Source organism: Takifugu flavidus, chromosome 10, assembly GCF_003711565.1.
Source record: "Takifugu flavidus isolate HTHZ2018 chromosome 10, ASM371156v2, whole genome shotgun sequence".
NCBI lineage: Eukaryota > Metazoa > Chordata > Actinopteri > Tetraodontiformes > Tetraodontidae > Takifugu > Takifugu flavidus.
The window spans coordinates 6,549,074-6,576,768 of NC_079529.1; the positions used below are offsets into that span (position 1 = coordinate 6,549,074).

The 27,695-nt window shown below is 42.7% G+C and overlaps 1 protein-coding gene across 1 annotated transcript; it reads right to left on the reverse strand.

The window, feature by feature from the left end:
- Window positions 1–244: 244 nt before the first annotated feature.
- On the reverse strand, window positions 245–27,550 carry LOC130532662 (eukaryotic translation initiation factor 3 subunit H). Its single transcript, XM_057045406.1, has 8 exons — window positions 27,393–27,550; window positions 22,591–22,747; window positions 12,744–12,911; window positions 10,982–11,081; window positions 8,759–8,908; window positions 3,396–3,516; window positions 846–978; window positions 245–501 (listed from the first exon to the last, which is right to left on the reverse strand). The coding sequence occupies exons 1-8, from the start codon at window positions 27,492–27,494 to the stop codon at window positions 407–409; spliced, it is 1,026 nt and encodes a 341-aa protein (XP_056901386.1). The 5' UTR covers window positions 27,495–27,550; the 3' UTR covers window positions 245–406.
- Between the last annotated feature and the right edge of the window lie 145 nt (window positions 27,551–27,695).

The following is a 27,695-nucleotide window of genomic DNA, read 5'->3' on the forward strand; positions in this document are numbered from 1 at the left end:
ATTTCTATTTACAAGGCCATCGTTTTCCCAACGTGAAAACTGACACTTCAGCAAATCCACCGGTAATTAGTTTCACCTGGGTTTGGATTGAACTGCTGGAAGAAAGGCGGTCGCCCCGATGGAATTGAATGTTTTCATGCCGTGGAGTTGCCCTCAGCTCAGGTTCTTTTTGCAGATTTAAATGGGAAATAACGTCCAGACGTGCAGTAATTAAAACGCCTTTATGGAGTAACTGAGTCGGAGCTTTGAGACACAGGACCTTTATTTCAATCAAAATTCATGGAGGACTCGGGGATCAGGCATGAAAAGACATCATTTTCTGAAAAGGATGAGAGGGAAAAAGTTTCCTCCAGGTTGTTGCCGAGGTGGTTTTGCATCTCTGTTGACTTGCTCTCCTCTCGGCCCTCTAGTTGTTGCCCTGGAGAGCTTCCACCATAAACAGCTTGCCCAGATTTTGAGAGGTAAACTCCTTCACGTTCTGGCAGTAGTTGTTGACTTGCCCTGTTGGAGGGGAAAACAACATGGATCCAGCACGCCCACACGACAGCAACACACAAACACGACGCACACAGTCAGAGATGGGGGGGGGCACAGGGGGAAAAAACATGAAATTAGTGGAGATCAGGTGGTTGTCGGAGGGGAGGAGAAGCGAGCAGCTTGAAACGGCGACAAAATGGGCAGTTGGAGTCGGTGACGTGTCAATAAAGTTCAATGAATGTAATTTCCAGATAATGATGGAGATGGAGATGATTGCAAAACAGAAGCGGAGCGGCTCCTCCAGCCGAGGAGGATGGCGGGGGAGGTGTTCAGGTGTGACGAGCGCATGTGTGAGCGCGTGTGCGTACCTGCGATGAGCAGTGTGTCCATGCGCGGCGGAGCCTGCGGGGGCTTGAACATTTTGTTGATGTCCTCCTCGGGCAGCGGGGGCTCGCCTCTGCTCTGGCGCTGGGTGTTCTCCTGCTGCCGCCGCTGGAGGTACTGGGGGGGGGGAAAGCAGAAGAAAACAGGTGAAAATAGGAAAGGATGGACCAATATTCATCCAGCGGGGAGAGAGAAGAGCAAAGAAAGAGTGATTGTGGGAGAGAAAGGAAGGGAGGATTGGAAAGAGGAGTTTTAAGAGCTGACGGGGATGGAGTGATTTGTGGAGGGCTGACAGTTGGTAAATCAGCGAGGTGCCGGGTCTCTGGAGAACCTAAAAGCCTCGTTAATTTAGAAGGATGGAGCAGAGAATGACACGGCCCAGTGGAAAAGGAAGTTGGAGAAGATGTGGGGGGGGGTGAAGGGAGCTTTCTACCAAACATCCCACAGAGCACCTGGACCAGCGAAGGAAAAAGACACAGCCGACGACAAATATGGAGAAAAGGATTCGCAGAAATGAGTCAACACTCCTCCGGTTTCCTCCTGCCGGTGCGTCAAAGCACAACCGTGAATAATCAAAATGCAAATGAATGCAGATTTTAGGAGCGGGCCGACACCAACAGCTGGGCACTCGGCTCCTCTTTCTGGATGCAGACGTAGAACAAAAATGATCAAATGCTCACGCGTGGAAAAAGAGCCCATTTGCTTAGCTCCAGCTTTCAAACCTTCTCTCCCTCACTACAAACTGGGTCTGTCGAGTCTGCTGGTGGCGGAGGTGTGTTCGTGTTCTCAGACATGGATCCAGTCTTCACACTCTACGTATTTAATGGTAACTTTTACCCTTCCCGTCTTTCAAAAAGGGAGTCTGTGTGGGCTCCTGCTCACTTTCAGCAGCTTCATTTCAGAACGGATCTAAGTGCAGATCACACCGTTGCCCCCACCGATCACACCGGAGCTGGGATAGGAACAACTTGTGATTAATAAGGTTCCATTTGTCTGGGGGGTGGATGTGGAGGGGTCATCAGCAGAGATGGCGCCACGCGCGGCTCCAGAGGTCTGAGCGGCATAATGAAGACTCACATTCATCCACTTTGTGCACAGTTTGCTCACTGACACAAACATTGAGTGATGTTACAAGTGACACCTCCGTGTGTGTGTGTGTGTGTGTGTGGGTGTGTGTGTGGGTGAGAAACAGGTCTACAGCAGAGGAGTGGTGATGAAGAAAAGGTCACCAGGGAGGATGATGGATCAGAAGGGCTGTGATGGCGCTGCTCAGAAGGTGTGTGATTTCTTTTGTGGCCATCTTGGGTGAATGATGGACGACCCGGTCACGCGTGCGTTTTTAAGTTTAGCCCGTGCGTGTGGATGCTAAAGTGTAACTGGTGAGCCTCGCGTGGGCATATGATGGTCAAACATTTGCCTTTTCGGGATGTTTGGGGAGGATCCTGTCAACCTGGAGCTGCAGGTGGTTCCTGGCAAACCCAGAAATCCGCTTTCCCTGTTGATTATTCCGCTCCGAGTTTGGCTGCTCTGATTTTGGCGTGATTAGCGGTTCCGACAAAGAGGGTTGGGAGGTTTATTTGGAACGAGGTTTATTGGCGCGGAAAATGAAAGTGGTATTTTCCGCTTTCATCTTTGTTTTTAAAAGTCTTGGGAGACTGCAGCGCTTCCTGGGCGGAGCCGTCATCGTGAATCATATCCTAAACAGTCCGACACGACGTCAGGCGGCGCGATGCGTTCAGCCTCCGGATGCCGTTCTATAGAATAGCGGTTCTAATGGGGACACAGCTGCGAAAGGCTCCATCCCCGCGACCCCGATCGAGGAAGGAGCACAAAAATGACCGGAAAATACATTTCCTTCAGAAGTGCTTCCTGCTGTCTGAGGCCGCTCTTGTGGGCCCAAGTGTTTGTTTCTCTGCTGAGTCCGGTCATTACAGCTGCCGCATCGCCGGCCTCCTGTGGCAGAACTCATCTCCGTGGTATTTTAGGTTTGACGGACGTCAAAAAGACCGTGGCCGACGCCGCCAAAAACCCATCAAAGGTAGAAAAGCGTTTCCTCCCTTCACTTTATAGTTTAACGTGCCGCGGCGTCCCAGCACGACTGATGATGTCGTACTGGGGTTTACAACACTTGAGATCCGAGTTTTAGAGGAGCTACATGAGGAAAGCTGAAAACGGAACGCTTCACCAAAGTCAAGAGGCCCGGGGTCGTTAGGTGCAAGCGCGAGGTTGGCAGATATATGATAAACATGCGCTGCTTTGATGTGATGCCTTGAGTCTGGAGAAGTTGGGAGTCCGATGTGCATTAATGCATGAGCCTGGAGGACCGTGGTGTTTCTGTCTTTCTTGGTGTAACCTGCCTCATCCACTGAATGGGGAAAAAGTGTGCGGCTGCAGCTTCTGCGCACGGGTTTTCCTGCAAGACTGCAGGTAAAAGTTGAGGTTTTCGGCACTCTGCCTATGGAATGTTTGTGATGCGTGTGCGTGTCTGCCCTCGGCTGCGTGGAAGCTGGCGTCTGCGTGAAAGTGTAAAGTACCTGGTGCTTCTGCTGCTGTTGCTTGCTCAGGTTGCGGCTGTAGGTGTTGTATTTGACAATTTCTTGGCTCATGTCGTCCACTCTGTCCATCAGGAGCTGCAGGCTTTTCTCCAGGTGGTTACTGGGGGAGGAGACAGACGTTCGCACATTAGGAGCAACACAGTAGCATTAAAAACTGACGTTACACCATCACGCTGCATGACTTATGCCAGCGTTAGCTTACTCTTGATAACAGACTCTACATCAATAAAGCTGGACTTGAATCACACAGGTGAAAGTCACCTGGCATTGGTGTTTTAAGGTGACACCTGACTTGTGCAAAGGTGTATGATTGTGATTACAGTGTGTGTGAGGCAACATAACAAACGGCCTCTGTGGCCAGCAGCAATCATTCTTTGAGACACAGGAAATAGAGGATAGTGGCACAATCAAGCTTGAGGACTACATTATTTAAGTGCACTCTGACCTCGTCTTGAACAAGCCTTATACCAGGTCAGCTATATGGTCCTAGCTGTATGGTTCCTGTGTAGCACGGTAGACAGCCAATATAAGACACGCGTCCTTGGGGATTTGACAGTAGACCTTTGGACGTCTCTCTCCTGTCCCTCTGCTACATGTCTGGCATCATATCCAAGCTTTTCCCAAAGCAGTCTCGCTCGACAACGCTTCACGCACCAGCCAGAACACAGCCTTCCTCTCCTCTCCCCTCACCTCCATCTTCAACAAGACGTCCAGCTGGAAACTCAAGCTTGACAAGGCTGCAGAGCTCCACTTCAAGCCTCCTCTCTCTTGTGTGTTCTCTCTGGAATTGTCTTGTTTCATTTATGAATGTTTGGGTGCTACATAATTCAGCTTTTACTGGGGGAAACACAGTCTCAGTGTTTATTTAAATAAAAATGACACCCGGAAGGACTTTCAGCACTGTTAATGTTTTGACTGTGTCTGCACTTGTCTTATACCTCATACCTGCTGACAAATGGATAAACACACCTCATACCTCAGCGAGAGAATACCTGTCCAATATTGTAAAGACCATTAACGATAAAAAACAAACTAATAGGACGGGAATTGGCAAGGCAGACGTGTCAGCTTTATTAATTTAATCCTATTTGTTTTGTAGTAAAATACTCTCCTGTTGGAATTTCAGTGAAATGTTCTAATGCTCTCCTCTTTCTCATTAATGCAGGATGCAACAGGCTTTACCTGCAATCACAAACACTGCAAACCACCTTTAAATAACCCTAATATACATATAATATACCTGCAGACACAAACAAACCCCCTAATAAATGCATTCCTATGGTGAGATTAATGTAATCTAATGAATGATACTTGTCTCTGCAGCACACATCTACACGAGGGCTTAGCATCATGAGAAGTGTGTTGATTCAGCAGCTACTAAAATCCAGCCTGCAAAATACTGGGTGTCTGTATGTGGTTTTACAAATGGCTCGTTATTGTGGTGCAACAGAAACCCCCAATTTCCTATTTTAATTGCAGAGCGAGTCCCGTCTGCCTCTGAGGACTGTTTTGTGATCAGTCTCCACTGTGGTGTCGGAGCTGTAAACATGAAAACTGAACACACGGGGACAAATCTCTCCTGCCGAGCCCCTCCAACAACGTCAAACTAGATTTTAGTTGACGAAAGTCCTTTAGAAACTGTTTTGTCTGCATTAACAATATGCATTTTATGTTAAACCTTGATTTGTTTTGGGTTTTTTTTTTTTTACACATGTTTCTTTTTATTCTGTGCACATCTTTGGTCACAGCCACTCCTTTTTGGTGGGGGACAAAAAGGTTTTTCTGATTCTGAAGGACAGGTCAGTCAGAGAAACATCCTTGAAAACACGCTTTCTGTCAAAGGGTGCTGAATTCAAAGTGTTTGTGCATGTGAGAAAGTGAATTTCAGTTTTACTGGTGTTGCTTCATTCAAATCAGTGAGTGTTTAGCCATCTACCTATGCTTACATTTGTTATTTTTAAGTTTAACAGCACTTAAAGCTTCGTTTGAATTAGCCGTTGCTAAAATGAATCTCCCCCAAAGGGCCGTATACAAGAGCCTTCCCTAACCAAAAGGCCAAAACAAGTCCCTGCTTCAGGATATGTACTTGGAAGCACCGAATAACTCCTGGGCGGGGCTTGAGGTGTACTCGGTGCTGATTGGGTAACTCCAGAGCAGGGTGTGATGCAGAAAAGGAGCATTAGCCTAGCAGATGTCGCTACGCCTGGTAGCATCCACCGCCATGTAGATGAACACACAAACCATAAACGTGGCAACCGCCTGTCCTGTTTTGTACTTTGTGTTTGTACATGTTTACCTCCATCCTTTTATAATTTTTTGTTTTACGGTTTGCTCGGACAACGTCACGGTCGAAACTTGATGACATTGCCGGGGGGCATGTGAGAGGAACGGTTCCTGCCCCTGTATTTACCGGAAAGCGTACCTATGTGTGGCATAAAAGACTCATTTACTATTATAGCCTTGAAATCTTCTACTGATTCATGAAACGGCCTCAGTGGTTTTCCCATAAACCTGCTGACAAATGGATAAACAGACCAGCCGGAACCCTCGGTCCCTTTGGTTACCATTTTTACATGCTGAATAATGCACGACACAGAACTTGGTCACACTTTCTAAAAACATTGAATTATTCAGACAGGGTGGCCAGCCTCAGGTTCAACCCTGAATTTGAAATCAAAGTCTACTGAGGGATTTCCTGTAATCACGGATTCTGTTTTAAGGCCAGGTTCAATGGCATCTTATGCGGTCTGGATATGCTGATCTCACACGTTGATCATGTTTACACAGGGTAACAAAGGGCAAATTCCTTAATCTGGATTCACTTTTTAACAAAAAAAACAAAAAAACACACCGATATTTACACACAAAAAAGCTACTCCCAACGTCATTTACTTGGAGTTTTAGTCAAATGGAACCTTTTTACCAGCCTGGCGGAATAAGACTCCAACAAAAGAGCCATGATATGCCATCGTCCCTTTGTGGTGTCAAAGAGAGAGAAAAAAACCGATGTTACTCAGTAAGTGACAAAGAAATAAAAAATACAACACAGAAATAATAAACAAAGCAAGACCAAAAATCAAATCTTTCGAAAAAGAATTCAACATTATGTTTTGCAAAAAGTTATCCTGAACTGGAGGCCAACCTCAGAATAACTATCTGACCTTTAGGACACCTTTAGGAGGCAAATGAGGACTCAGAAATGTAACATCAACAGCATTCAGAGGTCTGTGTACACAGAGAGGATTAAAGGCACAAGGGCGCCCTCATCTGAAGGACCTACACACATTCAATACTGCGAAAAGAATGATTTTAAATAGATTGGACACCTTAGAAGTTCAGTTTCAGCACACCGTTGCATGGATTACCCCTCTTTTGCAACGCCGCATTCCACCACAAAACTTCAATACTGTTAGATGAAGAACGGGGCCCCGTGAACGAGTTCCCATTCATGCAATCCATCACCACCATCAACATCATCAACAGTGAAGAGAACAACAATGTTTGCCGAGCGAAACCGAATTCACTCAGCCAAAGACGCAGATGACATTGACAAATGGAGCCCCAGATCGGAGAATGAGACAAAAGGAAAAACATTAAGTAAAACCCATTAACATTACCTACTTCTGAAAGGGGTGGAAATGACAAGACAAGAGTGGGGCCATCAGAGCGAAATGTAGAGAGACAGATGCTGCAAAACTCCGCCAAACAGGAAACAATTTCAGCTTTCCAGACATCCCATTGGCCGTCCTGCCAGGAAACTTATGCCCAGAGTGCTTCTGCCTCCATTTCAAGTTGAACAAAAAGCTATACTTCAACTTTAGAGTGCTCATTTGAAGAATAGAACACTATCCAGGAAAGTGAGGCCTTCTCGTTCTGTATGTCTGAAGCATCACAGCCGATGACTGTGCCGACATTGAGCTTTAGAAATGCAATAAAAATAATCTCTGTATGAGAGTCTTCATTTCTTCTAACAACCTCATTACTTCTGCTTTGGTGCACAGCCATGTAAAGATAAACATGCATTTTTTGTGCGTGTGCGAAAATTAGGACGCCAACGCGTTAGAGGCGTTAATTTCTTACACCTGCTGTCGGATATCCTAACAGCTGTTGCTTCGCTCGCAACAGTTTATCTCCATAAGTGATTGCTGAGAAGGTCTCTGGAGACTAATGCTGAGAGACCCTCTCATTTAAATAGGACACTTAGAAGATCCGGGCTGAGTTTATGTGCCGGTTGATATTTGCTCATGTCATGCTTATTAGCACTGGGAGACCGCTCTTCAGGTCCGGGCCCTATTTTGATAAACATTTGTGAATATATTTGTTTTAACATGATAATGTGGCCTTTGCTGTATCGACATTTCCGGCACCGGCTGGAAGGTACACTGATAATTTGGTCAAACAAGCCTAAAACCTACGCATGTATTGTGCGCGTGGGTTTTTGACATTTACAATGCCGGCACGTGCACAACTGCAATTTTGAACCATCAGCATGTACAGTGACATTTGAAAATGTCAATAAAACTGGAATAACCAGGTGATAATCCTCCATCTCTGTTACATATGAGAGAGATGATCAGTGTTTGATGGACAGATGCTAAATGGTTCAGTACATCGACTTCACTTGCTTTCTGTTGTATTAGATGTTCAATTATTGGTGCCAGGACTGAAAGAAAACTCATTAGTCAAGTTTAGAACTCATTAGAACGGGAAGAAAAGGCTTTTGAGCATCCTGATGCCATAATTCTTATCCATTTGACATTTTAAAAATAACAATTGCTGTAAGATAAATACCAATGTGCCACAATGGTCCCAGGTAAGATCTCTACAGTACTTTTGTAACAAGGATAAGTAATCCACCATGTAATGAACCAATCAAATTCACCTATTTTTTTTAAGAATTAGTCTAAATTGATGTTTTGCTGCAAATGCTTTATTTATTCAAATTTCACACTCATTAAAACGGATTGCATTTGAAGTAATTTAGACGACAAGTGAGTTTTGCAAACATAACCACTTTTTTGTGAATGTTTGTGGAAATTAGATGAGATTGAAGTAATTAATCACAAAACAAACCAATACAAAATGAAGCTACAAAGAATGTGTAAATAAAGGACAGAGATTCATTTCCTTGAAGAGAAGGTTTCATCTTAGAATGATGTGGAGGACACCGATCAATGCAGAGGCATCCCTAATGTCAAATCAATTTTAATTTGGATGTGGCATTAACTTGTGGGAGAGGATTTTGTTGTTTTTTGGCACCGTCGCCACCGTGTGTTTCTGCGCTTGGCTGTATGTTGCGTACGTTGGAACAGATGTGTGTGCTGAATGAGCAGAAGTCTGACCTGCTGGAGAGGTTGAGGAGCTCATGCTTGTCGCTGACTGTGGATTTGTCCTCCAGCTCCCACATCAGCACGTTGATAAGGTGAGAGTTTTTGATAACGATGGGAACCTCTTCAAACATGTTCTCGAAGCCGATGCTGGCCTTCTTCAAACTGAAGATGCGGAGACAGAAGAAGTTAAAAAAAAGAGAGGGAGGATGCAGAAAGGACAAATGACATGAATTGCAATGCATGGACTTCATTCAGCAATATATCAACGTCGGAAAAGGTCAGGATGGGGATGCTATAGGCATTCCGAGCAATTAATTTCTAACAAAAGGGTCGCGCCGTTTTCCTCCTTGTCTGCTTTATTAAGTTGTGCAGAAAAGTACAAAAGGGTGGCTATAAACTGATCTCAACTCATCCACAGCCATTTCCAACCACCTGTTTGACCACCACTTCTCATGTATTCAACATGAGGCACGGGAAATAATCCCCTTGGGTCTGCTTTTTGACAAATTCTGCCGTCCACATTTAGTTTACACATGCTTGCAAACTGCAAATGGAGAGCTTTATTGTTACTGCATGGCTTGTAAATCACACCACAGCAACATAAAAGTGTAAGGAATAATATAAAGCATGCTGGACTGGAATGTCTGACAATGGTGCAATACAAGGTGTGGATATTGCCGCCTTAGGCGATGCTAAACTGGGTAGCCTAAATGACTGTTTTATGGAGTCTGCTGATAAGTGTGGGGAGCAGCAACTGATTTTTAACCACCTTTTCTTCTTCTCGGGAATATAAACACAGCATCTTTCTCTGACACGGTTCCGCAGACAAAACGGAACCTCAAACTTTGCTTAATGCCCTGCTTAAATGCACTAACATTGATCGGATGCCTTGATCCTGCCTGTCACTTTGTGCACAGTGCCTGAGCTACACACTGATGTCTGCATATTTGTAACGTTGCCTTGTTAGATGCATCTTCCTTGTTATAGGATCAATACACTTGCTTAAATCACCGCGTGCGCTCGAGCAGAAACAGATGTTTATGCTCCGCTTGTCCGGGTGATAAATACTGGTGCGGAGCGTCATTTTTAGTGGAAGATAATTTTGAAAAATTTGACATTCTATTCCAAGTACTGCAATGCCGAAAGCAAATTTAAGACAGAGGCAGAGGAAAACAGGCAAATCAGTCCAAAGCTGTGAGTGATGTGATCAAAAATAAGAACAATATAAATAACCAAAATAACTATCCTGATGTGTGAGTGGCACATATTGCTGAAATGATCCATAAGCAGGCCTTTACAACTGTGTTTGTATGTTACAACCTTTTCAAATGTCAACAGAGTCATCTCAAAGGCAATCTAATAATGAAATATAAAGAAATAAAAGAGCGGCGCACAACAAATCACCTAACCCTACTGGACTTGGGTGCACTTAATGCCATGCTCTTTCCAAGTGGAACCTGGTTGGCCAAAACCAAAGGTTGACTGGAGGCCAGCTAATTTGATGCATTGAATTGTGTGCCAAAGTGATAGCTATTGACCAGAGCCTCTCTGGCCCAGTGTGGAGGGCAGTTCAAAAGGATGGGTCTATTCAGCACTCATCTATCCCTGCCTTTCATTTCAAAAAGGTTAACAAGATTAGAATGCTGAGATAATACAAAAGAGACCACTTTTTCTCCCATTATATTTTGGAATTTTGGTGCGTCATAGCATCAAATTCGGATTTAGGGAGGGGTCTTAATGCTGGGCCATAAACGCCGCACGTGAAGAAATATGGAGCTTAAAAAGCAAACAAAATTTCTGTTGGTGGATTTATTACCCTGTTTGGCATCTAACAAGAAATGTAATAGTACATAAGTACCTTGTGTTAGTCTTATTTTTCCTCTACCAGGTTAAAGAAAAAGAAATCCCATGTGACTGCCAATTTGCTCTTTCATGCATGTGGGCTTTTGCACAGTCAGGCCGACCTGAACTGCTGGGACAAATTGTCCCTTCATTAAGGTTATTTTAAGCTCCAATTTAAAAGCAATTATAGAAACCCTTGGGGTCACTCAATATGATATTGGCACTTAAATATGGTACAGTGTTTGAGGAACAAGGGAATATTCATTGGTATCAATCTCTTTTTGCTATTAAACGAATCAAACAGGAAATGCAACACTGGCACACATGTACACCATTCAAAGCGATGTATAAAATTATCCCAAAACACACGTCCTTGTATCTTGAGCACCTTACCCCTCAGGTGTGAAATCCTTCTCTTTGCAGATCTCCATAAGTTTGGGGGTCAGCCTGTAGGCCTTAAGAGACAGAGATCCTTGAGCTGTCTTTATAGGGTCTGGAATGAAAGGACCAACGTGTTTCAAGAGCTCAGCACAGGTCACAAGCAGATTTTTAGTGGCTTTGACACATTTCCTCCATGGAAAATGTAGATGCTTTGCTGTGTGAGCAGAGCTTTTTCATAAAGCAGGGTAAACAAATGCAGCACGTTATCAGACATTTCCTTTTAATGCAGGAGAGAGGACAAAACACACAATTTATTTAGAAAGCTCTCTTCAGTTAATGGCTCCTCTGTGAACCAGCTGTCTCTGCCTTAAAATCTCTGCACATGCAAAGGTATCCCTTTGCCTGTGTGCTTTAACCTCTTCAACTCTTCACCTCATAAAAACGGTCGTCATGGTGAAGACATTCAACCAATTGGTTAAACAACCTACTCTCATCTGGAGCTGTCATCAGACGGAAGCTATTAACCCCCCAGTTAGCCTGCAGATTGATTTATCCATTGGCATAAATCGACCAGTCGCTTAATAACCAAGAATAAAAAAGGGATCGATGAGCTTTCCCACTGACGTTAAACTGAGATAATGTCGATATAGGGGCGCGTTGATCCATTAAGTGTGGTATTATTGACTGACATTAACAGGAGTCCTCAATTAAAATGAGAAAGGGCAAACAGACCGACTTCATTCCCCTCTGAGTGACCAGGTCGACATGGGAGCAGGTTCAGACTCCATCTGCTTAAAATCCCTGAGGTGGGAATCAACAAGCCTGGGGTGCTATTAGATTTAGAGAAAGGGGTAGGGAGGATACCTCCACAGTTACTAGTCGTGAAAACTGATGAGAATCTGGGCATTTTTTGCCACTTCTGATTGCCACCTTCCTTGGCTTGAGGTGAGAGGATAAACCATGTGCTGCTTAAATCACAGATTGGGATTCTGAAGAGAAAAGGCACTGTTATTGGGAATTTTGACAGAAATTGATCATTATATTGAATATGCTGTTAATTCAGTGGCTTCTTTAGTCACATCACTGATTGAATACAGATCTCATATAGAAAATCAAACACAGTGGTTTGGTGTGGAATGTCATGAAAATAGGGCTTTACACGTGGTAACACAACTTCCCTTTATGTAGAATACACTTGACGTCGACGTAGACACTTTATCGTGAGAGGTAACCTTTGTTTGTTGAACCTTAGTGCTAAATGCCCTGAATTTGTCCTCCACTGGTCATTCAGATTTATTGCTGATGCTGCCTGAACGTCAACATGGTGATATTTAAGTCACCTCAGTGGCAAAGTGATTCAAGAAACTACATTTGGGTTGCGATTATTTAAACATTTGAAAAATAAAGTGTCTGGAGTGCAAAACTCCCCAGGAAGAGCATCTGTTTTAAGCCCATCAAGTAACCCTGAATTCACTCATTTGTTTAGTGTAGCAGTGGGACACTAGCTTAATATGTTGATCTCTGACTGAGGGATAGTCTACACCCTAAACCTCTCTTAGTACATTAGAAGAAACACCAACTTTTATGAGGTCATTAAGTCTGATTTATGGTTGAACATCAAATCTACACCACGCCCTATGCCCCAGCTCCATCTAATAGATAAACATCCTGCTCTACCATGGTATAGCCTAAATGGATCAATGCAGACTTCCGGTACCATCCGAGAGGCACCTCTGCACCAAAGGTATGAATGGAAGCAAATCTGACTACTTACCATAAATAAGCACAACAGACTCTTCAATGGCATGCTGGTAGCTGAACTGGGAGTCAAGCAAGGCTCGACTAACAAAGGAGCCATAGTAAGTGGACTGGTACCAGCCCACATGCAGATGGTCAATGTTGACGTGACGCAGGGAACGCATCATCTCCATCTGGTACTGGACTGGAGACAGAAAGATGGGTACAGGTGGGAGGAGAGGGGGAAGTAAGAGGAATAGCAAAGAAGAAAAAAAAAAGAACAGGCTTAATTTCATTTGTTTGGTTTCTTGGATCTGCAAATATCCATCTGGATCTGGACATGGTGTACGAGCAGAAGGAAAGTAGATGGCGTGAGAAATATAAAAAACACAGCAGGGAAAAAAAAAATCAGCAGAATGTCAGAAAGGAATCCGCAGACAGAGAGGAACGACTCATCATCCTCTGTTGTCAAGCGGTTGCAGTGAAAATATATAAAACAATCACCGACTGGGATCAGCAGTCATCCTCTCATTCCTTTTGTCAGTAAATGCATCCTGGTAAAAAAGGGGAAATAACAAGATGGATCCACAGACGGGCTTCAGCGAATGGAGAGGGTAGATACATTACAAGGAGAGCCATTTCATTACCCCAGACACATCCTACGGACGTGTAGCCAGAAATACAAACAGCCTGCCTTTCTGGCTGTAAGTAACAACCAACACAGCAAAACAGCCTCCTCATGCAGGCTAGCTGGAGGAGGCTGATAAATCAGGGTGTTATTGGGCAGCTGTGGCCCTGTAGACCCCAGCCTGTAGAGCACATCCTTCTCCTGTTTGACTGTTAACAAGAACAAACTGAAGCTCTGAAAAAGACTGAAGGGTAGGAAGCAGACAAATGGAAAAGGCAAAAGAGGAGAGAAAGGTAGAGAACACCAGAAAAGTCAAGAGGGGAAGCTCTTCCCTGAGACGGGGAGTGGAGATAAACAACTTATTCTTTGCCTTTGACACCTTAGCTGTAATTTTGTTTTCCAGAAACACGGCAAGTAAAAACACATTGATATTTGAGCTTGTTGATCTTAGACACATCGCAGATTTCTTGTATTGTTCAAAAAAGTTTGGAAATCTTGGATTCCAACTCACACTTTCTGGTTTCATAAGCTTTTTACACATATTTGCTCAAACACCAGCATGCAAGTAAAAGAAAAGAAAGAAAAAGCAAAATCAGAGTAAAATACAGCAGTAAAAGCAAGAGATACACACAAACAATACACGTATATCTTAGTGAAAAACAGGAAATGGCTTGTCTGGGAAGAATTATTTCATGAGTCTACAGGGACAAAATTCAAGTTGGCAGAAATTAATATACACTGGTGGAAAAGCAAATCAGAGAAAGAGATTTTTCCACCCTGTCATCTTATCTAAAGAGGGTGAGATGGCAGGACAGGACACATGCTGCTGTTGTGTCACATGTCACATCTCTTTTACTTTCAGAAGGCTGGCGTGCAAATACACACTGTTCTGCACACAGCAGAAAAAAGGGAGGCTGGCATAATGCTGATTCTTTCTGATGGGAGTATTTGTGGAATTGTTGCATCAACTTGGCCAGTGACAAACAGAGTTGGGTGGCTGCCTGCCATCCAACAACTGCATCACCACTTTTGTTCTGGTCCAATCAGTATGTTTATATTACGTATAACATTGGCGTCTGTCACGGCACAAATTAATCAATCTTGAATTAAAGTCAAATGTTTTTACTCGTGAAATCCTTTTGCAAACCTCTTTCCAAGTTGTTCAACTGTGAAGAACAATGGGGAGTGGTGCTGCTTGCAAGTGATATGGGAAGTTAAAAAAAATTAATAGGAACAGTTTAATGTAAATCATAAAGCTGAGAGGAGCTCTGCATTACGAGGTGGATTTGTGGAGGAGGCTTTTCAACATCTTTAAAAAATATTTCATCCAGGATGATAATTCATCAAAAGTCCTCTAAAACCCAAAAGCAGCATTAGCCAGAGAGCCGGCAAATTTCACAATATCATCATGGAGCAGAGATGGCAGCATATTTACTATTCTTCACTCATTCCTGCTGCCCTACACCTCTCCTATCAATCACTGTGTGTCCCTGGGCCAGACAGGCAATGAGTCTGCCCAGAGTTGTCTGAATTTCTGTGTGTGTCTGTGTGTGTGAGACAAAGGGGAACGAGCAAAACACTGGGATGATGACCGTGTCCAATACGGACGTGAAGACTGTGCATGAAATCCTGGGATCAGTGTGGGAAAGAAATAAAACAAACATGACAGGCGAGGTTTCAAAGAAGGTAGAAAACATGGAACCTGCTCCAGAGCGCATGTTTTAGCGTAAGCATTGTGCTAAGCTAAAAAGATGTCAGATGAACATTCTCACTGTGTTTTTGTGCGGTAGCGATGGACGCTGGGTATTTATCAGCTCGGAGCCAAACCCGATATAACAGCAGGATCAAAACCAACACAGCACTGACAGGGAGCGTGCATGCGTGCCGACGTGAACTGGACCTGTAGCCCACGCTCTAATGCTCAATGACACGAGAGGTGAACTGCAACAGCCCTTTTGTGCTGCTGCGGGCCTCAACATCTCGACACAGGCAATAAACCCGTGCCTGTCTGTGAATCTGAGGATGTGCGCATGTTGGCTCACAACACACCCGCCTGAGTGGAGAAATGCCAGAGTGGAGGAACAATGAAATTGGGTGTGTGAGACCCGGCAAATTTTATTTTTGATTTCTCTGATGCTCAAGAGAAAATAGTTTTGATCCGCACAAAGACCCCAACGCTCATAATGATGCTTTTATCACAACTATAATAATGCTAATAATACTGGTTTGTGTCCACAGATGAACTTTCTGACTCTGTACACAGTAAAATAAACCATCACTCTGGGTAATTGTTGACACCTCCTGTTTTGATTGCTGCTCTTAAGGACTAAATTTTCCCATTTTTCCTGAGGCGATGGGTGAACTTTACTTACTTCTAATTATACAAAAATGTTTTTAGTGTTTTGAACTTGTTTCTTATGAGCAGAGGCGTCTGACTTGAATTTATCCAGATGCTGTTTGTTGGTATAATAAATGTTGCCATTTCCTATTTACCTACCACTGATATGAATGCTGTGTTGCCCTCTGCGCCACATCACAAATCACTAAGGAAACCTTGTTATCCAATAATGTGCATATTGGGGGAATATAATAAATTTGAGGGAAATTATAATTTGTCTATGGTGAAAATACTAAATCACCGCTGACTGAAAATGGCTCTGCAAAGACTGGAAAGGCTAAAAATGAATGAAGTATGATCTTTTCAAGGACACTTGAAACAGCTCCCATCTGCAAATGCACAGTGACGTCTGTACCTAGAACAATGGAATATGCCAATTAGTCCTTGAGCTAACAGACTTTGTCAGGTTTGTAAGTGCCACCTACCGTCTATATGAGCACTGTTCGGCCGTTCAATTTCAAACTTTCTGAAAGATATTAGTCAGCAAGACAGAGACACTTCTTCATAATCAGGTAGCCGTGAATAAAACTTTATTCCTATCCATTTCCTGAACTGAATCAGCTGACTAGTGAGATACACACCGCTCTGAAGAAAGTAGGATAATATTCTATATCCGATTTTTTAAAGAAATTTTTTTTTTATCAATTATTAGAATTTCCTATCCAAGGGATCCACATAAATAAAGATTTTATAAGCTGTTAGCGGCGTCTTACCTTTTGGTTATGATCTAACCTTTTTATTTTTGTAAAGATGAGAATCCCTGTTTTTTAACAAAGTAACACCCTGAACACAGACGTGCTTTGCGTTTGCTTTTCCCTCCTCCATTTCTACACACCGTCAAGGTCAGCCAGTGCTGATGTGAGGGGGCAGGTAGCTCGTGCTGCAGCACTTTGTGCGTACTCATGTTCGCCTGTCGAAAAAGGAGGAGCGGTGATGAATGTGCGAGTGGCTGGGAAGTAAATGGTGGTATCAAGGCGTGGTCGCTGTCCAGTGTCGAGGGAGGCAAGGAGGCTAATTCTGAGCAGCACGGCTATAATGGAATGTGTGTGACCAAGTACGTCTGCATGTCCGCGTGAGCGTGTCCACCTGGCGCAGTGGATTAGGTGCAATTAATCTTAGTTAAGCAAGCCCAGCAGAGAGTACGCGTGCCTAGCACACACATATGAACACCGGCTGGGCAAAAACAGGGAGTGCAAACATACTACGGGGAGGCTGAGAGAAGCGTGAAGCAGCTGCTTTGGGTGAACAGTGTGCTGACAAGTTCACCATATGCACAGACAAGACACTGCTGCCTGTCCCAGGGGCTTGTTTTGACAGAGCTAATGATGTGAAAGAAAAAGGGGGTGTGCTTATTCCTCCCAATGAGGGGGTCAGCAAACAGATCAATGTGACAATATATCGCTGTCCTTTGGACAGGTATTGATATTTTAATTGTGAAAATAAAGTACAGGAAAAGTTCTACAATGCATTCTACTTTGATCGGTGAATCATCCAAGGCCGGTGCTGCTTCCACAACACACAATGGTTCGGTTCTTTGTGAACATTTACCGCACCGATATATTTATCCGTTGTTACACACCAGATAGGAAGAAGATTTCTTTGCTCTTCCCTCTAGGTGACGAGCATTGGATTCAACGTGTAAAGTGAAATCACACTCCTGATTGGTTTCCGTGTTCTCAGAATAGCCCGTCAGGAATTCCCTCGGTGGCAGGCTGGCCAATCGCCTTACAGAGCAGTCATGTTCAAAAGAGCAGCTTTGTTCTTGCTTCTCTTTTCATTATTGTCACCTGCTCGAAGCTACTGTTGGTTATTATTACGTCTCTGCTGTGCGTGTGGAGAGCAGCTAAATGGATCTGATTGGTCGAAGCCTTTCCCAATGTCAACAACTGCAAATGCTGGTGATGTCATTTCATTTTTTTCTGCTTAATCTTATTTTAGCATCCAAGGTGTGTTTCATGTTGTCAAAACTGCTCTGGACCTCGAGTTTTAACGTTTGATGACTCCAGCCTTTGTTTCCTCCCACAGAACACGAGCGCCATTTTTAGTTCAAAATCTTGAAACCTCTGTTTTGAATCCTAACTCTGACATCAGTCCCATTCTTACATTTTTAACATTCTTTCCTCTCAGTATTCTTTCATCTTCGTCACAACGTCCATTCTTCTTCGACTCCCCACAGCCCACCTGGATTAGCATTAGCCTCCCCAAACCTCCACACGCAAAATTTAATGTGGGGCTGAATCATGACGAGACAAAGGAGTGAATGAATAAAACAGTGGGAATGATGTGGATGTGACGGCACCCCGAGGAACCGGCCTCCTGATTTATAGTGCGAGCTTTCAAAAGCAGATATAGCCACAGCACACTGCTGACACCAGTCTCAAATCATCAGCGAGAGAAAGAAAAATGGTTGAAATAGAGATATGGCGAGAGGGTGGACAGCCAGAAAATTCTGTGAGAAGTTTCCTAGTTTGGGGAAAAGGTAATGAGGTCATTAAATATCCTGGACACACCAGTTCACGAGATAGCTCTACTGTTTATATAATTGTGGTAAAGGTGGGCTGCCTAGTGATTTCTAATTAGCCGAACTGCAAGAGAGCAAGGGGGAAAAAAGGGAGCAAATCAATTTCCCATTTGGGGCAGGTAGAGTGATCTATTGAAAGGCTAACCCCAAGAAAGACCTTATCAGAAGAACCATGGAGTGTGTGTACATACATGGTGTCGTAATAGGCAATTCCCTGGCACATTGAGGACACATCGGCAGATCCTGGCACCTTTCAAGGGCAGGTTAAGTTTAGAATCTGCTATGGTGAGGGTTAGGGTTGGGCATTGGTTGTGATTGTCAGGGTCAGGAGCTGGATAATACATCGAGTCAATGAAAGACCTCACAAAGATGGAAATGCTTACAGCATCTGGAAATATCTACACAAGGCACGAGAACTGGGCAGGGGCTTCATGAACAACCCTGACGTCAATTTACCCAGCATGACAATTAACGCTTCAGACTTACTGTAGTTTTTCTTAATGCCCATTTTTAATTTACCAGCTCTGATTCAGTTTTGTTTTCATATCAAGCATTTGATATATTATTTTGTTGTAAAATCTGAACACTTACTGCACACTTTCATTTTTCAGGTCGATGAGTCCACCAGTATAAAGGACTTGTTAAACCTACGAAGTGTAAAAGGGCTGCACATTGAAATGCCATCTCATTCCTCATTGATAGTGAGTGCAGCTGATCAGATGATGTACCCTAATGAATTTAATGACTCAGCGTATGTTTGGGAGACAAAGAACACAGAGCAGATGCGATTTATAACAGTCAAGTCTACTGGAACTGGAGGACCCTAGATTGATTTTATTTGCCAATTTATTGCTTCATTTCATTTTAACCAACAACCATGGAGAAAACGTTGTCTGCAAAAATTGCTTTGTCACAATAAAGCTCAGGTACGACCTTTATTTTGACAAAAAGGTCGCGCCTGATCTTGTCAATAGAATGAAATCAAAAAGGGCCAAAGGACATCCACAAAACTAAGTCTGAACTAATAAACCAGACAGTCCAAACACCAAAGACCAACACGGACATCACACTTGATCATGGTGTGATCAACACGTCCCACCGTTGCATTATTTAGCTCCACATATCAATCACTACTGAGACGAGCCCAGCAGGCAACACACAGAGTACACAGAGATTCAGAGTTGAAGCACTAACAACCATGAGCCCACCAGAAGGAAGCAGAATATCTTACAGCCCGTTCTGCTTGAACAGAAAGCTTTTATTTCTTCTCAGGCAGCAAGGTATAAGAAAACAACTCTAATTATAGTGAATTTAGCCAGGTTCTGCTCAGCACAGTTTGGACCATCAAAGCAGTGCGACACCGATGACCAAGGTCTGCACCATCCCGAATGGATGCCAAGTGTTGATCAAACATTTGCTTTTATACTATTATTGCTATTTTGCTATCATAGCAACACAGCAATGATATTAAATAACTTCAACCGTCCAAAAACTGCAAATAAGCTGTGGAGCAGAGGAAAGTTCATTTGCAAAATGTCTCGTGGAGAAAAGGATGACAAGGGGACTGGAGAAGAAAAGTACTGCAGGAAAGGAGAGAGAGTCAGTTATTGCCAAGAAAGAAGAATGGGAATGGTCACATGGACGGATGGAGGCTGATCTCCTCTCTGCAGTGATTTAGGTGGGGGGGGGGCAGTGCTAATTTTGTTCCACCTTCAGGATACCTGCTCCTGCCGCTGGACACTGATAACACGGGCTGAATATGAAACACATCGGCGAAAAGGTAACTTTTAGCATTTCTAATCATTGTCTAATCCTCGCTTCCAGTGGACAATAATGTCATGCAGGATAGGTCAGTGAGAAGCACTGTGAAATAAAAGGAAAGCCAGCATAGATGGGTGCTGCCACCTCACAATATTATTGTGCCACACTTATATAAAGTAAAACATATGTAATATTGAGTAATATGTTACATTTTAATTACAGGTGTACCTAAAAAACCAAAAACAAATAATAGTTTGCTGGGTTTAAAATGTCCACTTGCCTCAAACACCATTACACTTTATGGACAGTAACTGCTGAAGGTTAATTACATTTACACAGACCAAAGGAGAGGGTGAAGAAAAACGCAGTCCAAAGAGGAGTCACGGCGATGCTTGTGAGACCTCGTTTATACTGGCATGTGATGCTTAATGCAACCATCTGTGGCGTAGCGGCACAAGCACGCACAGAGCTGCAGTTAGTCGCAACAGTCAACATAGAAAATATGTCGAGATTAACAGCAAGAACTCATCTCGCTGCCACAGATGGTGTTAGAATAAAGCTGAGGGTGCTAGATCCATGATATCACAATGAAAGTGGGTCTATTGAACTGCTGCTTAAGTGCACTGATACAACTTTGATATGAGGAGGCGTTTGCGATCTAGAATACATTACAAGACAGTGAATCAGCAGTTGTCTCTATCAATACACCTGCTCTTATCATAATCACTGATACTGTAACACCCTAAGAGGAGTGAAGCGCGGTATTAACATGCGGCTTGCCTGCCTCTACGGCACAAAATGCATCGAGAATTAACTGTCTACGGTTCTGCACGTCTCCCTCCAAGCATCCTGTCAATGATACAAGGACATAGCATGCAAGGACATGGTAAATAGGAGGCCTGGGGTTCAGCCAAGGTTTTATCCAAGTCCAATTTTGCTGCATGCGCTCAATTTCTTTCCTTCTCTATCTTTTTCTCGCTCATACTGGTGGGATCTGCTGCTGCTGATCACGCTGCACCTACAGCTCCACACTGGCACCTGTTGGTGAGAAGCAGCACAGATGTGCTTTCTGTGCAGAACCAAACTTCTTCTTTGTTTTGATGGTTTTAAATATATTAAAACGTGCACAGTGGTTCGATCACACTTGCAGTTCATATAATGATTTCCAAAAGTGCTGTGACTGGGAGGGGTACTGCACAGAAAGATTTCTGCCCCCTAATCACAGATAATCGCTGAAACAATCTTTGCTACCCTCTTTTCAAACAAATTTGTATATTAACTGTGAAAAATACAACCTAGAATGCCGACGATTAACAATAATAAACGCAATAACGAAGTAACAGTAAGCACACTGGGCCCTACTGAGAAGGCAGCTAGTCTTTTTCTCCTCTGAAGATGCACCATCTACGGGAGTTGAAAGCATCGGAGTAAGATGGATGACCCCGATATTGCAAGTCTGAAGTATTACAACAAACACTGCATCTTCCCGGCGACTGTCCAGACTGTCGGCACTGTGTGATTATCACTGTGGCGATACACGTTACGGTGGCATGTGTTTTTCCCAGACAGATTTAGATAACGCTTTGAATCTTACATGTTTGTCTTTGAATGTGTATTCAAATAGAACGACTCCAACTGACTAAGCTCTCCGATGCTTCGAGGGGCGGCTCAGACTTCATTATATCGCCAGTGATGACACACCAACACCATCTATGCACATGCGACTTTCTTTGCACCAGATTTTGAGGTGTATTATTAGAGACATTAAAACCATCTCTTTTTTTTTCGTTCCTGGGCAGCAGACTTAACCACAGGTTACTGCTAGGGGAGAGTAGACACAGTAATACTTGTGCTTCAAAGGAGAGGCTCGTGTAAAATCCTGCACATCTGAAGTCAATAATATGACGTTCATTTAGTTTTCCATTTCTGGCACTAATGACCTAAAGTCACAATCGCTGGTTGTCTGTTTTCTGACAGTTGCTCATTAGCAGCAGATGCCCAGAACAGGAATTATGGTGTTCTCCCAACATCTGCTCACTTTCTCATCACGTGTATACGTGTATTTCTTTCTGAAAAAAGAAGAATAATGAGGCTTGAGAACATGGCCTCTTTTGACAAATGTGTATTGTGAACAGTTCGACAAATCCTTTTGTATGAAACTTACAGGAAACAATTTTTTTAATAAATTGTGCATAAATTGTCCTACTTTTCAGTGGTTTTAAGGAATATTAAATCACTGTGGTAAAATCTTGGTAAGTAAATTAAAATAATCTGTTTGCTTTCTCCAGGAAACACAAAATACATTTGCCTAGTGCTCATTACAATCTAGTTCAAACAATAATTGCTTTTAAATTGTATAAACGCTAATATTGAATAGCACAAAATCCTAAACACAACAATACTACAGTCCCACAAATTTTAATTAAGCAAGACTCATTTAAATATTAACTGCTGGCCAGAGTAGACCCTTCAAATTTGTTCAATGCACACAAATTATCAAAGAAATATGATCAGGTAATTATATGGGGGCCTATTGTGCAGCTAATTATCAGACAGAGTGCGCCGCTCTTGTTTACCTTCATCAAAATCTGCATCGTCCTCGGTGTGTTGGGGAAAGGGGAAACAGTTGGTGATCTCCAGGCGATCATCGACGACCAGGCCCAGGAGGACGCCCTGAACCACCTCACTTCCCTGGCCCTCTTCCTGGTAATGCTTGATGATTTTCAGCACCACCTGTGAAAACAGAGAAAGGTGGGAGAAAAAGAGGGATTTGGATTTAATGAATTATGCATGCGCAAGTATTCTGAGAGTATCTAGTTCATTGATTAATGCTATTTAACAAAGACAAATCTCTTTTCTTCTAGTCCTGGAAGACCAAGGATGACACAGATTTTAAGTGGATGACACCAAAATCCTTTCCTTGGAGAAGAAAAACCCCGTGACAATATCTAGATGACACTAAGGGAAGTAAGAAGAGTATTAGTGTCCAAGTCTGCAATCTAAAGAGGCCGTTCTGAATATAAATACTGAAATTTTACAACCGAGGTACAGACTGCTATTCAAAGCAGAGGAGATGATGCCTGACAGATTCAGAATCTGCTGATGTGCACGAGTCTCTCACCGCTTTATAAACATCAAATATTTGTGAAGCCTAAATTGATCCTATGAGTCTGCGCTTGAGTCACATTTAAATACATACATTTATTATGGTGATGGATGAAGGGGAGGGAGAATATTAAAAAAGGCCCTACTTTGTTTCAAGGAGGACAATAACAGGAAACAAACCACAAGAATCACTCCGCTGGTCTGAGTTCGCCCCATATCAGCAACATTAGCATTTCTGACCTCATCCTGGGTGAAACTGTCCAGGCATTAGAGCGTCACTTTATCCATTTTGCATTTTCCACATTTGTGTTGTTGGTATTTATGATGTAGGAGCCAATTATTGTTGCCCTCAAAACGAATGCCTTTTACATTAAATGCTCCTCTTTTCTTGAGCGCCGTGCACATAGAAACACCCACAGTCGCAGCCAGAAAGTAAAAAGGGAACAGCAGGAAATACATACTATTTGAATTAATTAGACTTCTATAATTGAGCAGACGTCTTGTGCCTTTATTATTCTGGTGCTTTTGTTTACATGGTTCAGTTCACCCCAAGCTTCTAAAACACCTCCACTCTCGAAACCAATTATAAAGTGACTCCTACTCATTCTGTTTTAGAAAGCGGCGCCAACATAGCGATTTATCACTTTAGCCAAAGTTTTCCCTACGTGACATTTTTACCTCCAATAGTTTGGGGGAGGGGTGGATATGAGCACTAATAAGGTGACCATAAGAGAAGAATTTATCATCTAAAACTCTGCTCATCCTCTTGGTCAAAGGTACAAATGCAAGAATTATTCTTCTATGTATTTTAGTCAGGCCTAATATTTGAGACTGCACCTGTAAGATTCAGCATGTGTGCACACATCAAGTTAATATTCAGCACAGTCATGCAATTTGGCCTTCAGAGAGGAGACATGGAGACAAAACATGAATATGTAGGAATCTGTGGAAAGATTCGGGTATATTTGGACCTGCAAGGCTGATGGTCCACACTGTCATGCCTCATCTGGACAGGGTGTCCATGCTTCATTGTGTGCATTTAATTTTTAATGCCAACTAAAAAATGGGCCAACAGCATAAGCCCCTGCATGATTGAGGAGCTATATTATAGGCTCTAATGTTGCTTAACCGACACCAAGGACAAGGCAGTACTTACAAGTCACTTAAACTTGGATTCAACGCTAAATAAATACGAGACCAAAATATTACAGCAACATCTAAAGAACAAGATAAACTGAGTTGAGTTAAACTAGACAGAGTCTCCAAAAAAGGAAATTGTTAGTTCCTAGGGCCAAACATAGAATAAAGCATCCATCATCACCACCATGAGAAAGCCTCACTGGTCTCCTCCAGCTCTACCACACACAGACACACAGACACATGTTGTTTCTTCTGAGATGAGTTATTTCAGAAGAATGTTCTGTGAGGAGTGAGGTGGTTGGAAAACAAATGGAATTCTCTTACTACTTCCTCTACTGATGAGCCTGAATTTAAGGTAATAGGTTCGGTTTGGGAGACAGGAGAAAGAACAGATCACACATCTGAGCGAATACATAAGAAACCTCAAAATGGCCAAGGCAACAGGAAGGGCACGGGTGAAAATAAGAGAAGGTTACTGTGAACAAGCTGGAGGTGCCCCCCTCCTGCCTTCCCATTGAACAGTGGCTCTATTTTCTGGCAGCAAATACCCTATCTAGCCTCCATCAGTGAGAACAGATAACACTGATACACAATGCTTCTAGCTATCTAGCGCTTGACAATCTGTTCATCAAAAGCTTAAATAGCATCCATCTCGGAAAAGGTAAGGTAGGGAATGGACCACGGTCTGAAACGTCTGGCCTTGGTCAGAAAATACAGCAAATTTTGGTCGAATCTGCAGAATTCTAGCATGTGAAATGAAAGGAGGTAAGTGGAAATGATTTTCAAATCAACCCTGGATTTGTTGTGCTGGATTCCTGGTGAGGAGTAAATGCCACCCAGTGTTCTTACTGGATCTTTTGAGCAATCCTATATGGCCACACATGCATATGTTGACACAGGCGGAGACGCACACACATTTATTGATCTTGCTCATGAGCTTGCCCGGTGTGCTTACCTCATGTGGAGAGCCCAAAGATTGATATGTGGACAGCATATTATAAATCAACAAGCTCAAAATTGAATTGTGCAAAGTCAATTGCAGTCCAAATCCCTTGTTGGATGCCTTTAATTTTTGATATAAAGCCTCTCTCCTACTTACTAAAAGGCTCACATCCCAGGATGGAGACCACCTACTGCCCTACTGATGTATACAATCAATGGTGGCTATATTAAGAAAAGCAACGCAAAAAGCACTAAATTGAAAATAAACCTGGGCTGATTTAACTCAAAGACCAAGATCAGTGCATTGTTTTGCTTCATCTCTTAATGTAAAGATGTGAGCTTAAAGCTTTAAAAATCAATTACTGATCTTCACTAAAATTCACATTCATTACCTTGGATTGGATTGAAATTGACTGCGAGTGCTTTTTGGGATCTACAAGCAAAAATGAAGCATGAAATCCAAAGCTCCACTTTTATTCTTGCCATGCTAAACTGTTTTCTGCTTCCCTCTGATGATCACTCAGACCTGCGATAAGTGATAAAAGTGAAAATGTGGCTGGTTATTTTATGTAATTTACACCCTTCCTCAAGCACCTGCTGCAATAAGAAAAGTCAGAGGTGGACAATGATCATTTTGGCACATAGTCTTTGTTCGTCTCTAGTGTATATTTTTAGAAAATCTCTGTCCTCTGCCCTTTTCTATCCCCTCCAGCTTTCAAACAATACATAACTGAAAATCTACTTCCTGTTTTTTTTAAAATGCAGTCGCTTAAAAAAAACAATAAAAAGACACAAGGAAGTGAGTAAAGTATATTTTTTCAGATATGCAGACAAGTGTGTGCAATTTCTGTAGGTGTTTAATAGAACCTATCAATTTGCAGCACTTGAATGGGAAACATTCAACACTGAAGCCTCCTTTGAAAGCAGGGAAACAATCTGAGTCAATTATGTAGCAGCAATGATGCCGAGCGTCGGCAGCCCTTTAGCTAAACCTCTGACAAGTGGGTCCTGATGCAATACAGCAGCAACTGCTGCGCATTAATGCATTCAGGTAGAAGGCTTCTATGACTCTACCTGAAACTGACCCCTGTCTCCTCTCACTCTGAATACAAATGAAGGCGCACAAAATTCCATTTCTACCTACTCAACTGATCGGATTATTTTGAGGAGAGGGAAATTAATGAAACTCTTAATGACGCTGAGATAGATTTAAAACCTAAGCTGGCGACCGTAGGGTAGCTTTAATGAGCAAACTAAAAAGGAAACCAGCAGCTAGTACCTTAATGTGACCCTGTATTTAGGCAAAGGAGATGTTTGTCCAGTGCAACTGAGGGCAGGAGGAGAGAGTGGGGATAGTGCTGAAGCAAGTTTGTCCTCTGCTGTTTATTCAGTGGAACTACAAAGTAAATCTCAGGCTATTATTGACCACAAACAGCCATTTAAATGATATGTTCAAGAACTAATAACAGAAATGAACCAATCTCACTTTGAGTCCAACATTCCATCATAGATTTCATAAATTAGAGCTGCCAGAATTCCCCAGAAGTGGCTAGAATTTCAAGGAAACCACAAGACGGAGGTATATATTTTCTGAATGAACAGCGAGCAAATACACAAGGCACGAGCACATTTGACCATGTAGATGGTACATAGACTTGTGTAGTCATGTATGAAATTATAATGCAAAAAATAACTTGTGAAAAAACACCATAGCTATCTTGGGGATGATAAAATGTGTGCACACGCATCGAAAAAACAACAAGCATTAGTTGTATACAGGAAACCGTTTCAAAGCCGTAATTTATTAAAAATTAGTGAAATAAGTCAACTTAAAACATATATAAAAACACCACCAACCACGCTTAATAATCTCTCCCAGGTTTAAACTCCTCTGGAGTATCATCGAAGCGAAATTTGAGGTCAACGACAATTAGCTCGTTACGAACGCGTTGGCTATTAATTGTAAATGTTCATATTTCTCAATTTTATTGCGTTTATGGGACAAAATCAATTGCATCAAATTGTTAAGCACTAATGTTAAAACACACAGCTTCGCACTGTCAAACCGACTCCGCCATTATGATGCTTCTTTTAGCCGGCATCAACATCTGGGGACAGAAAAACTTGTTTTTCTCTGCTGTTAGTAAAGTGAATTCAAAATAGAAGTACATTAAGTCATGGTAACACTTACCAGTCCTTCAATTTGGATCTGTTTAACAGGAGAGTCCAAAGAACCACCAACAGAAGCCATAATAGCACTAGGAGCTGCAACACTCTCTTTACGAGAAGCCATTCACAAATCGACACACGCGGAAAAGGGAAGGTAACATTAAACTGACGGACGCTTCCGGTTAGGAAGTGTCACTTGCTTCCACGTTCGTAGTGAAACAAGGGACTTAAATCAAAGGTTCCTTGTTGGCGGGAGTAAATCTACGTATGGCCAAAAAACGATTAAATTAAACAGGCATATAATGTCCGCAAAAAATGTTTCAAT